Source organism: Lepisosteus platostomus, chromosome 4, assembly GCF_059453375.1.
Source record: "Lepisosteus platostomus isolate fLepPlt1 chromosome 4, fLepPlt1.hap1, whole genome shotgun sequence".
In the NCBI taxonomy this organism is placed as follows: Eukaryota; Metazoa; Chordata; class Actinopteri; order Semionotiformes; family Lepisosteidae; genus Lepisosteus; species Lepisosteus platostomus.
This window is the reverse complement of record NC_142614.1, coordinates 21,643,399-21,657,854: the sequence shown is the minus strand read 5'-3', so window position 1 is coordinate 21,657,854 and position 14,456 is coordinate 21,643,399. Positions and strand designations below refer to the sequence as shown.

The 14,456-nt window shown below is 39.3% G+C and overlaps 2 protein-coding genes and 1 long non-coding RNA gene across 6 annotated transcripts in view; 2 read left to right on the top strand and 1 right to left on the bottom strand.

Moving 5' to 3' along the window:
* rufy3 (RUN and FYVE domain containing 3) overlaps positions 1–7,294 on the bottom strand; it is a 33,901-nt gene extending 26,607 nt beyond the window's left edge. For 2 of the 4 annotated variants that reach the window (XR_015935899.1, XM_088629012.1), the window contains exon 1: positions 6,782–7,294. Coding sequence is in view for 3 of the 4 variants with exons in the window: in XM_088629012.1 (XP_088485138.1) it covers positions 6,782–7,043 (262 nt within the window). In the remaining variant the exon portion in view is untranslated. Of the gene's footprint in view, positions 1–175; positions 787–6,781 lie in introns of those variants that run through there. The other 2 variants (XM_088629013.1, XM_088629014.1) reach the window with 2 other exon arrangements.
* LOC148672948 (uncharacterized) lies at positions 7,043–9,739 on the top strand. Its single transcript, XR_015935900.1, has 4 exons — positions 7,043–7,175; positions 7,445–7,575; positions 8,914–8,973; positions 9,483–9,739. It is a non-coding gene; the product is annotated as an uncharacterized LOC148672948 (long non-coding RNA).
* A 1,714-nt stretch (positions 9,740–11,453) lies between these two features.
* Positions 11,454–14,381, top strand: vimr1 (vimentin-related 1). The gene is made up of 3 exons (XM_088629010.1): positions 11,454–12,077; positions 12,549–13,217; positions 14,046–14,381. The coding sequence occupies exons 1-3, from the start codon at positions 11,612–11,614 to the stop codon at positions 14,120–14,122; spliced, it is 1,212 nt and encodes a 403-aa protein (XP_088485136.1). The 5' UTR covers positions 11,454–11,611; the 3' UTR covers positions 14,123–14,381.
* The last annotated feature ends 75 nt before the right edge of the window (positions 14,382–14,456 follow it).

The window sequence follows — 14,456 nt, the reverse complement described above, 5'->3', positions numbered from 1 at the left end:
TTTCTTGATAACGGAGTTCTTTTCCTGCATTTAAGCCATTAAAACAAGACATTATGTAAAACCACCAAGAGGTACGTGTCAGAAATAATAGTACATGACTACAGTATGAAGTTCAGCTATATTTTAGCTCCTTTTCGTTGTCATCGGCAACACACTGACATTTTTCACTACATACCTTCGTGGGCTGGCTCGGGGTCGGGAGTGAGAGAAATGTCGTTCAGTTCTCGCAGGCAAAGCCATTCTCCATCCACAGAGACCCGAAAGTTGCAAAGGTAAATGGTCTCCCTGGCAGCCTGTGTGATCTTGTCAGTGGTGGGGGTTGGGGCATCACTCTGAGGCGTCAGATCAGACATGATGACTCAGCTGGTACCACAACACAGAAAACTCAACTCTCCCCGATGAGCTCAGTGCCAATACACACCAAAAAAAATGAACGCTGTAGCTGTGGCAGCAGTCTTTACACAAACAAACCAAAACAGGCTGAAACCAACCTCAGCAATGCAGCAGGAGCACAAAGATTCTCTTTTCTCCCTCTATATCAAACCCCCACTTTGCTCCCCCCCCCCTCGACAGATGAGTAAAAGGAACACTGCTGTGACAATAACAAAGGCTTGCCCTGCTGTTCACCGAGCAGCTGCCACTATGAAGCACTTGGCCCCAGAAATTACAGAAGCTAAAACGCCTAGTGCTCCTGAAATCACAACCTTCCTCTCTCCTGGTCAGCCTGGTTCATACTAACAGGATTGGCTGTGCGCAGTGCACTGGGTGTAGACCAAAATGGCCGGCTAATAAGCTGTATTGAAGATCAAGAGTCACGTGAGCAGATGGGCTAAGCAAAAACAATTCCCAGGATGCCTCACTGATGCTAGGGATGCTGATGCAGGGAATCGCTCATCGCTCTCTCTTCCATCCCAGTCACCCCTGCCCAGGCTGTATTAATTGAAAGCACATTCACGAGGACAGATTCATAAGGAACACACACAGTGATTGTAGTACACACTGAAATGACTGAGGTAGAAATTAAATAAAATAATGGCTCTAATTTTTAGTTGGAGACTTCAAATTCTTTTACCAGGTGTTTTTGCATCAGTATTTGTTAAAAAATGCAGTGCATAGAAAGCTGGCTGTATGTTCTGTTATGACCGGGAACCAAAATGACTAGTAGCCTTCTAAAGCTACTCTGTAGCACTGATAAAGCACTAAGATTTTGTAGTAAACCCACAAATGAATACTTTTTTAATTGTATGCCATATGGTTCTAGATCTCCAGCATATAACACTGGATTACTGAATTTATAGTGCTCAATGCATGCTTAAGTTCATAAACATATTTTAACTTTAGAGGCCTTAAATAATAATAATTGTGAAATAGGATTTTTCCTGTTTTAAAGGATATCATTGACTTAAAAAAAGCCATGTTCATTTCTCCTCCTTACATCCTTCCTCTGCAAAATGCATCGTGCTGCAGCTCTGAAGTCTTGCTGACACAGTATCTAACCAAAATTAGACTGAACATAGTTCCTCATGCAGTTATAACAATGAAAAAATGACTGCAGACATTTTAAGATGCTTTATTCCCACTAAAACCAAAAATAAAACCCTCTTCATTTAGAGAATTTATCATATTTTTCAAATGATCACAATGCATGTCATGTTTGTATTGTACAGCTTTCCTTCCACACAGATACTAATGCTAAGAGACCTTTGAACCTTTCAGCTAAAATCCAGAGTTATGTTATCACTGTTTTTCCTTGTGGGGGAGAAGGTTCCAAACAACAAAACAACTGTGGTGCAGGCTAAGAGCCATAGATCTATGATCTGTAGTATCCAATGCCCATCATGCAAAACAACAATTCTGCAAGTGCTTAGCTTTTAATCCGTAATTGTTTATTAATATTTAACTTTCATTTCAAACTCCAACAGTCTTTTTAGGTACAGCTCAAATTCAAACATTTAAACCTTAATATTAGCTATTTTTTTAGCTTCTTGTATTAAAAGGGTTATACATTCTAAATTAGCTTTTGATTCAGACTAACAAAACTAAAATAGGAAGAGAAATAAGACAGAAAATGTGTGACATTTTCATTTGTGAAAAACTCCTAAATATTCAGGGAATCTTGGTGCTTTTCTGAACAGAATCAGAGATATGTCACTCATTTACTAGTGTTGAACAATACTGTTTCAGTATCCATGTCCAGCCAACAACTGTACAAATTACAAAACTTCAAAATTAGATGTCTTAAAAATGTAATGATAAATTAAATTAGAAACATCAGCTACAAAGAGACACTAACTACTGATTAGATAAAATGCAGGCTTAATCAGAAAGCTTTAGAAAACTGAAGCCTACTTCAATTTCTAACATTGATGTAATTATTAAGTCATACCTCATCATGTAACTGAACATGACCCAGACAATAAAACATGGCACAGATTTAATATGTCTGCAAAACTTAGTTAAGCAATCAAGTGATAACATTTGAGAAAGGATTAGAAATTTACACAGTGAACCAAATTGCAGGCAAGAGAAAATAGCTAAAATTGGTTGTAAAGTTGTTTTCCACATTATGATTCTATACCAGATACACGAATTGAGGTCTAAGAGAAGAGTTCATTTATATAACTTGCAACTTCAGTGACCAGGGCTATTTCATTAACACAAATGTGAGGAATTTTCCTTAATTTCAAGCTTCGATTGTTTCAGGGAGAAATATTTTCCTTCAGGTCAGGAGGTAACATGTTACAGAGGTCAAATTACAGTTCAAAAACAACTTTCAACAAATTACCCAAGATGAATCAGTCTTTTAAAAGTTTAATTAAACTCTTGTTCAGAGCGACATGTTATTTGTCTCCTCTTAGAGATTCCTGAAATGAAGAAAATCTTGTGAGAAAACCAAAGGAACATACACTTTAACTGTCATACTGTATGGCACTGATTGAAAATTGAATGACCTTGCATTACTTTTAATATTCTGGAAATCTGTTTCTGATAAGGCTAGTGTGGTCTATTGAATTACAGCTAAATTTATATACTGACTATCTATACCCAAACCTGTGTATATTTTTATCCCGGAAAATTACAAAGCTTCCTATACCAACCTGTATTACATCTGACTAGTTTTGCATTACATTAGCCTGATAGCTGTAACCTGTCAAGCACCTTATATTTTGCCTCTGGCATTACCATACTAGTACAAAACTGTCTTCTCCTGTACAGAGTCATTAAGATTCTAAACATTTTAACTTTCTGATACTATGTCTTTAATATTTTTCTTCTCAAATATTCATTTTATATCATACTTTCCAATTTACATTTACAGCTTTGCTTTCTTTTTTTAAGCCATTAAAACAAAGGATACTCTGCAGGAGTTACAAGTATAGCTGCATCTGGGAGGGAATGCAGAATAGAACTTATCTATGTTTTTTTCTGTTACAGAGTCCGACATTTCATCATCAGTTAGTTTGGCTGGTTATTGTTTGCTGTGATGGAAAACACTACATTAATTTACTCTGGACACAGATGTAACTAACAATGATTTAGCTGTCCTTACAATGTAATAATTTGATATAATCAAATAATTTGTACCTAGGCACCCAAATATTCAAAAAAGCAGATTACATTTTTTGATCAGCACGCAGCAGGTGCACAGGTGTATCTACCAGGAGAAATCCTTAAACGTTCCCAAGCTGCAGAAGATTTTAAAAGGTTTTTATATGTTAGAAATGGCAGCACCTGGCAGGCACAAATTTGTCATACACAACACGATTACAGAATGCAACCCTGCTGTAATGTTTTTTTTACACTTTTATTACCAATTTCTGTGTCAAACCTAACATTAATATCACAGTGATGTTGACAATGTTAATGTCCCATATTGTGCTCTGCATGCGAGACAGAAACAAGACAGCAAGTCCTATCCTGGTGCACTGAAACAATTAACTTAGCTTGTTGCACATAAATGCAAATGGTTTTCAACTCTTGGTTGAATACATTTTACCAATGTCTTTCCTTCCTCTTCAGTAATCTCAAGAGGAATCTTTTTTGTACATGAGAGAAAAATTATTTGCCTCAGCTCAAGCTTCCAATGATACGCCATAAAAATATGTCCCTCCAACTAGCAGCACTATTCAGACACAGATATATCAAACACTCCCCTGTCAACTGATCATATGACCATTTGCTAATATGAAGCTCCTGCCCTTTGTATTATTCACCTGTAGTATGTCAAATGAATCATCTGTGCTCTGAGGAATTTACAGCTACGCTATGTGATTTAATTCAGTGTTTGCACAAAAAAAGAAATAATGTTCTCCAGGACAGCCAGTTACAAATGCAGCATTCTTCTCTTTTGTTGTGTGTCTTCGTTAATGACAACACAAATGTCAAGAGAAACGACAAATGATTTTTGGCTCCAATACTTCCCCAGAAGGGTCAGATTCACTTGATTTCCAAACAAGTCAGTAAATGTGAAAAATCAACTTCACACAGTCAACTGCTTATTTGTAATACTGTATGTGGTGGAATATATTTCCCGCTGTGCCACATTATTGCCTCTGTGGCAGGGGGTACAGAACACCAGGCAATATGTACTGCAAGGTAAAAGGAAACAGACACCATCACATCTGCAGTCATGATACATTCAGACAGGTTCAGCTCAAGAGTGACAGCAGCTGAAGCAGCTACTCTTCACCATGCCTGCACACAATCAGTATATCCGACTGAGGTATCTCTCAGATCTACACTGTCCTACATCCCTGCATCCCGAGACACCCGAACGTCACTGTACTTAGGCCAGTTCCTGTGCAATAAGATGGCAACTCCAGGATAAGGGCATCAGAGCTTACAGTACCTCGACTTGGCATTGAATAACTGACAAATCGCAACCTATCGCACCAGGACACAAGAGACGTTCCAACAGAAACTTACGAAATGCACATTGGCGCAATTTTGTGTTCAATAATCTACAGTTGAATCTACACCAGCATGATATTAAGCAAAGACAGATGCAGAGAAGGGTACCAACCACAAACAAATAGGTAAGGCTATAATACAATATGGAGATTATAGTATTTATTTGCTGCTACCCGACTATGCAACGCTACGTAAAAAGGTTCTCTTTGTGCACTAACTGCACCTCATTTTGGACAAACTTATGCTCTCACATTCATGCTTGTCAGACCTTCGTGTCACAGCCCAATGTACAAGTAACTGCAAGTACGTGGATAGCCCACAGAAGCTCATATTCAAAACTTCTAATCACCAGTAAGTAACTTGCTGTAGACTAAGAAAAGTACAAGATGTAATACATACTGAAGGCTACATATTTAGACATTTTATCCAAAGTGTATAATAGTAACAAATATATACATAAAATGCAGTACTAAACCACACAAGACAGCTAAGGGATCAGTGCAAAAGTCATATTTCGTCAGAGTGTCTGTTCTGCAATGTATTTTTTGGAGATTTGGCTTTAGCATCAAACACATATAGGACAAAGGGCCAATTTCCCTTCAGGCAAAAAGCCATATGACTTACTGCAAAACTCAAAGTACCAATGTAAATATAGCTGAAGTATGCAGTCAGACAAAATCAGACTTCCGCAGAATGATCTGGAAACAAAACTCCCACCTGACAATTTCAATGGACAACAGTGGCAATTCAAGAACTAAAACCGTATGCAGAGCATAAAGTATGGGCACTTCCTTGCAGTAAAACGCTTGCTGCATTCTACAATAGTTTAAACCAAGTTGTTCAAACACGGTATTGCCAATGGTTTCACCAAATAAACAGAACAGTCACACTCTTAAACCAGAGCCATTTAAATTATGCCACTTGTTAACTTAATTAAGCACTGTTGCATTACTTAGTTCAATCGAATCTGTAATATGCCCCCTGTACACATCAACGTCATTGCTTTATTTGCCGTTCAACACAAAGTCCATTAAACTAAAGTATTAGAACTGGAATACGACTGCACTGTCTACAATAAATCTATATTTTAATGCTTGTTTTGGGGCAAGGGAATAATTAATGACCAATGGCATTTTAAATGCTGTAAGAACTTTTCAATTCAGGATACGTGACGCATACAGTATGTCGAATACGGTGCTGCCAATAAGGACCATCAGAAAATTAGTTTATCCTTCACGTTCGCATACTTAAGATGATCTGCCAGTGGTCTTGTTGAGACTTCCATTCATCATTCGGAACAATGTTGCGTCTGTTGAATAGTCAGGAAGTACTGTGCAAAGTTACTCAATTATCATTGATAATATCAGGTCATTTAACAGCTTCTCGCAATCACAAGTGAAAACTCGCTACACAGTGTTAATAAAACTGAGGAGCTGTACGCACAAAACCAAAAGACCAAGACATTTTTAGACACCAGTCTTCCCAGGGGGAATCGGTAAAGCTACGGGACTCCCCGCAAAATTCGCTGCACTCCAGATATTACTCACAAAAACACATTTTATTCAAATAACTATGGTCTCAGCTGTGCGAGTTTTTTCAAAAAGTTTTTTGTCGGGTCAGAGCGCACAGCTGCACTTTCACGGTTCATGAAAGTGAAATCATTTGAAAGTGGAAATAATTACTCTTCCGTAGTAATATTTGCAGAAATACACTGTTGCCCCAGCGAAATATATTTTAATTTCAGTGCATATGTTACATACACAGATGAAAATAATAAACATTGCAAGCATTCGTAATTATTAGACTTTTTCATAAATCTTGAGACCGCAGAAAAAAAGAAAATTTGTAAGACCATCCAAAGACTACTTACTTTTCTTCTTGGGTTTCTGAATCTCGAAATCATATTGCAGTGGAGCGGGAACCGTGGGCTCTGTCCTGCCCATCTGTATGCTACTCGCCGCGATTAGTGCTTCCTTAAAATAAATGACCGAGGTGGGAGAATGAAAATCCTCTGTGCCGTGTCCATTTTCATCTTGCTGTGCTGCAGTGTTACCGTCCTCCGCGGGATCTGAACTTTCTAAAACTTGCAATTGCCGGAGTTGCCCTGCTGATGCTGTACACTGCTCCGCCATCTTCAGCAGCTGCTACTCATGTGACTTCTTCTCGCAAAAACGAAAGAAAGCAAGGTTGCCGAAAAAATACTCATTTGTAATTAAGTGAGAACGGAACGGGTCAACAACTGCTTATTGTGTATCTTAAAAGAGGTATAACAAGACTTAAACTTACTGAAATTTCTTTCCTAACACTTCTTTTAAAAACTTAAATGTACTGTCTCAAGTATGACGCGTCTTGCTGTTTACCTGCGGCTGAACTTCTCTGTCTCTTAAAGGCACAGAGACACTTTAGAACGATCTTCTAAAGAGCATAGGGCTGCAGTATGTCGAAAGTAATCTTTTATCAAAATGACAATTGAAAGGGTTTCTGTCTGATCTATTGTTTGTTTTCTACATGCCTATCTGTCTTTATCTATTAGTTCATAATCACACATTCCTGAATGTCAAGTGAATCGCTGAGCCAGGAGATATTGACATCCCCCTCATAAATTAATAGCAGAATGAAAGCTGGAAGCACTGGGCAGTACAGACTGTAATCCCACAACAAACGGTAGGTTCAAAAGTTGTCTTTTAGTAGTTTAAATTAGGAAGTAATTTTATCCATTCTTTGTCCATACAAATACAGTTTATGTGCAAGCATACTGTGCTCAAAACCCCTGCAGCACAGGACAACATATTTGAGCAGAGAAGGATGTCCAGCAGCGCTGTCGGCGCTCGGCGTAATTCTATTTTCTCTGGCCCATTCATACGAACCACAAACCCTTGCATATCGATATGCATGTGTATTCTGTGTTTTTATATTAATCTGCTCAGCATGAATAATGGGAAGTTAAAAAAGCAAAGTAAGCAATCCATCATTTAATACACTGATGATTTACCTAAAAACTAATTTTGATTTTTTTTCTAGGGGGAAATGTTAGTCTTCACAAGCCTTACACGTTTTCCGTACGGTATGCTAATTATAAAACAATCCACAAGGTGGTGCTAATGTTTTCTTTATCATTAAAGAAACATAAATTTACCTCAATGTATTCTTTTCCCATTATTTCAGGTGCCTTTTAAGACCTCTCTATAGTTTGTATGTTCTTCAAAGTGTAAAACTGTCAGACCATGCACTATTTTATATACCTGCTACAGTAGCATGATGTTCTAAATGTGTTTGAATGAAGAATAAAGATCTGTTCTTTTGAGTCAGCATTTTTAATTTTAACTTGATCTCTAAATGTGATGAAGCTGTTAAGCCTTACTGTCTTATTATTACATTAAATTCCAAAATAGGTTAAAGGTGTACATAATTATCTTCAATTTATATAATGTGTTTGATATATACCTGTCCATCTTTATCACATTATGATTATGTATAAAGAATGGTCTTATTAACATAAGTCTGTCCATCCTTTGTCTAGTTATTGTTTCAGTACCTAACTGAGAATTGTGTATACTGTAGTTAAGGAATTCCCTAATCACAGTTCAGGTTGTGATCATGGTAGGTGGATCACATTGGTTTACTTATTTTTCAGTTCCTTGTTCTGAAAACTATCTTTCAGTTCCTCTCAGATTTAAACCTGTCTCCACTTTCTTCCCTTCAATCTAAATCCTTGTTTAAACACTAGTTGTTCTATCAGTTCTCTCACCCAGCACACAAGACTCTTTCTTGTTTAGCTGGAGTCCACACACCTATATAAGCCACACCTTTTCCAGAAGGTTTCCCAGATCAGCAAATACTTCTAGCAGTCTTTCTACAAGCCACATTTTTCAAACTCATGTTTTCATAGCTGGGTACATGGCACTGATAGTTTTTTCAAGATAACGGCAGTGTAGCTTTAGTGTTTTTTAGCTAGCTTTTTCTTCTTCTTTTACTGACTTTTCTTCCCTGTTTGTTCCCTAGTGAACTATGTCAACTGGATGAACCCCAGCCATGGCTACAAACCTATCCTCTTCTGTTGAGGTATTGGATGCTTGGGCACTTTGCAAGCTACATATTTTTTGATACAGAAAATCCACAAACCACCATCTGTGCTCCTGATAATTGAGTCCCCACAAGTTGCCCATTTTGAATGGATTTGGGGATGCAGTGATGCTGAGCTTGTACTCTAGAGTTAAAAAACACTTGGGTGGCATGATCCAGACAGAACTCAGCTTCCATTAGCCCCTATGTCTATTGCACAGTATGTCTTGAGTATGTAACATGGTTCACTGCACATTACAAAGGTTATGTTGCCACTTTCTGAAATCTAGAAAGTCTAAAACTGCTGTGGCCCTGTGAAAAAATGTTGCCCATTTTGAATTCTTTGAGGAAGTTGTGATGCTGAGGTAAAGGTAAAGGTATGGAGTAAGATGTTTTTACTCTGGTATGCGTTCAGTGTGTTTCACTATGTATTTCAAAATCCAATAACTGAGTCAGTAAAGAGAAAAACCTGAGTATACATTGTTTTTATCTGTTTTCTATTTCTTCAGGGATTCGGTTCAATTAAGGGGCAGTGCAGTGGCTCTGTGGCTAAGGATCTCCGTCTGTGGTTCAAATCCTGTGGCTGGCAGAGGAATCCTACTCCTTTGGGCCCCTGAGCAAGGCCCTTAACCCCAACTGCTCTAGGGGTGCTGTATAAATGGCTTACTCTGTGCTCTGACCCCAAGGTTCTCTTCCTGTCTGTGTGTCTTATAAAGAGCAAGTTGGGGTATGTGAAATGACAAATTCCTAATACAAGAAATTGTATATGGCTAATAAAGTGATCTTAATTTGAAACTGCTTTCCCTTACCTGTCTACAGAAACAACATGTTTGCATTTTAGCCTTCCAAAGCATCTTTAAACAATACCTATAAATCAGAAATGAAACTGGAATTTTCACTTGGCCTCAGAAAATATCACAGGCACTAACTCATTTCCACTCTGCCTTTGGATGAATTGGATTGTCAAAGACCTTTTGGTGCCTCCTTAATTGGAATGTGGTCACCACATAACAGTCAATCACACATAAAAGATATTTGTGGAGTGTAGGCAACAGTTATCTGAATATTTGAGAACTAATGTAGATCTTAAAAGTATTTTTGAAATACACTTCTAAAGCCAGAAAGTTTACAAAAAATATTCTTTAATATTGATGTGTATATTTGTGTGGTGGAAGAACCGTGTGAAGAGAAACCTTTCACAGGAAACTTCAGTAACAGCATTGACACAAAGCAATAGGACAGTATTTTGTGAATGTGTCCACTAAGTGGACAATATTTCAGAAGAGAAGTCTACTGTAACTTTGTTATGATTAAGATATCCTTGCACATTTAAGTCTATGAGTCTCTACACTTAAAAAAAAACTCTGTTCTAACTTTTCTGTACCAATCAAATATTTTGGGATTTTAAACTGAATTAACAAGTTAAGTTTGCACTTCTCTATTCTGCCTGTTTCTACAGAAATGTGTCAACCAATGCTGAAAAAGCTTAGTTTTGAACATATTCTAAACACAAATCACATCTCACACAGATAAATAATCAGGATCAATTCCATGCAAATTGTTGCTTGAAATAGCTGATAACAACATGTTTAAGTATTGCCCCCATATACTGTACATTTGTCAACAGAACCGAAATTAGTCCAGTAAAAAGGTATTTATAAATAACTACAGAATTGAAATGACAAAGCTGTACAAAATATGTAAATTTTCCTTTCAAGAGTTTTGGTAGTGCATATTAATAGGTTTTGTCATCTTATAAAAGGCCCATCATCTAGTTTCTAACAGAATATTCTGATAGTGACCAGTGAAAATATGGTAGCAATAAAAAAGTCAATTCCTAGAGTTTCAACAGCATACTGTATGTGGTAGCAACAGCCAATTTCTTTATTAAAGTCTTCAAAGCAGTGGTTTTAATTACATTACAAACAGTAAAAACATTTTGGTGGCAACTTATCATGTCTTAGACAGTCTAACAGTCTAATAGTTTTCAGAACAGGAAAGATCATATGTTTTCATATCTTCTCTAAGCAAGATTTAACTAGTGGAAGACTTTTCTTTGGGACTTTTTAAAAGTGTCTTAAAGGTTTTCCTTGGGATATCAGTTCTTGAATTATGCACGGACATACCTCTATTAAAACACACAACATTACTGCAGTGGAAAATTGTTGCCAAGACATTTTTCAAGTGTTGCCACAAGCACAAGATGCCCTTCCCTCAAGCACACAGCCCAAGCTGAGAACAAAACGAAAAATAACATCATACACACACCTGCAGGCATGTACCACTGAGGTGCAAAGCCGGGTCAGGCCATCTTGACTCCATGCTCCTCATGACAATGCAATTCACCAACAGTTAATAAAGTGTGTGGTGAAGGTCTTGGCTAAAAGTCATCCTCCCAATTTAAAATGTCTAAAACCTGTGTGATTTTCAAGAGTAGCTGCAACATTCCTTGAGGCTTCATAAAAAGCTGCAGCCATCCACAGGGAGCAGCAGTCCTGAGGGTCATACGCCTGGAACATTTTTAAAACAAAGGACTTTGATTATTAAAACAAAACAGCCAACTCGAAAGCAATATTTCTGCTTCCCTGCAGACCTGTTACAGACAAGAAACCCTTGACGCAATACATCTCCATCCGCCATGAGGAGCACATCCTTTTCCCAGAAAACACTGACGGTGAGCGGCTCGAGCAGGATGCGGGTGCAGAGCCCCTCTCCCTCCCGCTGCAGAGCGTCCTCGTACAGCCGCGGCCGCCAGGGGTTCCCGGGCGCCGCCATCGAGGTCGGCACGGAGATCCACCACCACCACGCCAACGAGAAGGAGGAGATGCAAGAGCTGAACACCCGGTTCGCCGGCTACATCGAAAAGGTTCAGACCCTGGAGCAAAGGAATGCCTCGCTGCAGGCCGAGCTGGCGGCGCTACAAGGCCGCTACAAAGGGGGCCCCTCCAACGTCGGTGACGAGTACGAGCACAAGTTCAAGGAGCTGAAGGAGCTGATCGAGACGCTCACCAATGAGAAGGGAGCTGTTGACATTGAGAGGGGCTACATCCAGGAGGATATAGAGGTTTGGAGACTCAAGGTAGAGGAAGAACTGGCACTTAAAGGTGAGCCTTTTCCTTTACACCTCCTTAGCCTGCAGCCAAAGATTAAGTACTTTTTAATAGTATTTCTTTCTACAGTCCATTAATTGTCAATAACTCAGTAACACTGACACTCCTCAATATATAAAAAAACCCAACTTGGAGCATACAAATTAAAGCACTACACAATATTATCTGCACTGTTACAATTAAAATCCTACATTCCTAGGTTCTTGTAAATCTTTTGTATTGCAATGAATGAGAATGCTGCAAAGAAAAAGTTACCTACAGTATTTGCCAACCTGAAATAGTCAGCCTTAGTAACGTGCAGCATACCAAGAAATATCCATTGATTTTAAAACACTCTTCATTCTTTATATGCTTTAAGCCACACAAAATCTCTAATGTTCAAACAAAATACCAAGACACCAAACCGGGATAAAAAGATTTTCTCTCCTCAGTGTTTGTAACCTTGTTTCCTTGCCGTGAGCGCAGAGGAGGCTGAGGCGATCCTGCGGGAGTTCCGGCAGGATGTGGACAATGCCACGCTGCAGAAGGCTGAGCTGGAGAAGCGGGTGGAGCAGCTGGCGGCAGAGATCGAGTTCTTGAAAAAGCTGCACGACGAGGAGGTAACCGACCTGATGAGGCAGATCGAGGACTCCAAGGTGACTGCCAAGCTGGACACGGAGCGGCCCGACCTGGCGGCTTACCTGCGGAACGTCAGGGCCGAGATCGAGCGGGTGGCTGCCAGGAACGTGCAGGAGGCCGAGAAGTGGTACAAGAACAAGTTTGACTCGCTGAAGGAACACGCCAGCAAGCACGAGGGCCAGATGAAGAGCATGAAGGAGGAGATCACCATCTTGCAGAATCAGGCCTCCGAATTGCAGAGCCAGATTGATGCTTTACGGAGCCGCAACAATGCGCTGGAGCTGCAGCTGGAAGATATGGAGCTCAGTCACCTGGACAAAGCAGGCGAGCTGCAGCACCTCATCAACCAGCTCGAATCCCAGCTTAGCGAAACCAAGACGGAGATGAGCAAGTACCTACAGGACTACCAGGAGCTCCTCAACATCAAGCTGAGGCTGGATGCAGAGATTGCCACCTACAGAAAGCTCCTGGAAGGAGAGGAGAAGAGGCTGGGCATTTCTTCACAAAGCATTTCAGGTGAGTGCTTCCATAGAAGTGGACCAGACTGATTTAGGATGACCGGGTGACAGTTCAACATAGACAAAGTGACAAAGCACCATGCATTCTAGGAGAAAGCAGTTTTCCAATGCATGTGATAATTCTAATTCCAACACCTGTTTTAAGAGTATGACAGGAGACAGGAAATGAAAATGCTAATTTAGGGTTTGGGATGACAAACCTGAATGATTTTTAAATTATATTTTTGAACTGAAAATATTACTATCCATCTAATTAACACAATAAAAAACAGACCCCATATCCCTGCGGCAGTACCAAATACAGGGATAAAGGATAATTAAAATGTTTTATACAGTTCAATCATCTTCTGTGCCTGTCATTTAATGGACATAGACAACCATGTTCTTTGAAGGTTTGACACACAAAACTGTTTGATAAATCATGCCATAAAACAATGTCAATGTCAATGTCTGGGATATAACATTGAAATAGGAGCACGGATTCTGTACAGGTGTGCCTGCACAAGTAAAAAAAGAACAGCCCCTTACACAAGAGGGTGCAAGCTTTGCATACTTCAAATGCACGTGCCCATGCATATGGGAGTGAAGTAAGCACCTCCTGTTCATCTCGGAGTGCTGTGGAAAGTTGTAAGCGGGTTCCTGCATCTAAGCATCACTTGAAATACCCAGTACTTTCTGAAAAGCTGTATTTTTAAGTGTCAGTCTGAGGGGTAATTGTACCGGTTTCCTTACCACAGATTCAGTGTCAAGGTTTTATAGCTGTAGGTCTTTTATTGCAGTGCAGTAGGAGAAAAAGCTACATTTTTGTTTTTGCTTCTCATTTCAGCTCACGGAGTCACAAAGGAAGAAAGAACCACCGCAGTGTCTCGCTGTGTGGAAACGGCCACCAAAGTCATTGCCTGAGAACCACTGGCCAGTACCCAAGCCAACCCACACTCTGCAGGCCAAGACCTTACGGGGTGTGGTTACAACCAGTGTTTTCCCCAAACACAGAAAATCCAATGATGTGTGTAGTTATTACTAAGCACAGGTTCAAGTTAATGAAGAATATACCCTCAGTCACTGCACAAACCCTCACCAATGTAACAACAATAAGAGTGTTCACATACATATATAAACCAAGTACTAGAGTGTAACCTTAATAAAGCTTGACTTAAATGCAGTAATGTTTTGGAGTATTTTTGTAGCCCTTGGCTCTAGGAAAGTTGCACAGAAACAAAAAAAAACATGGAACTGG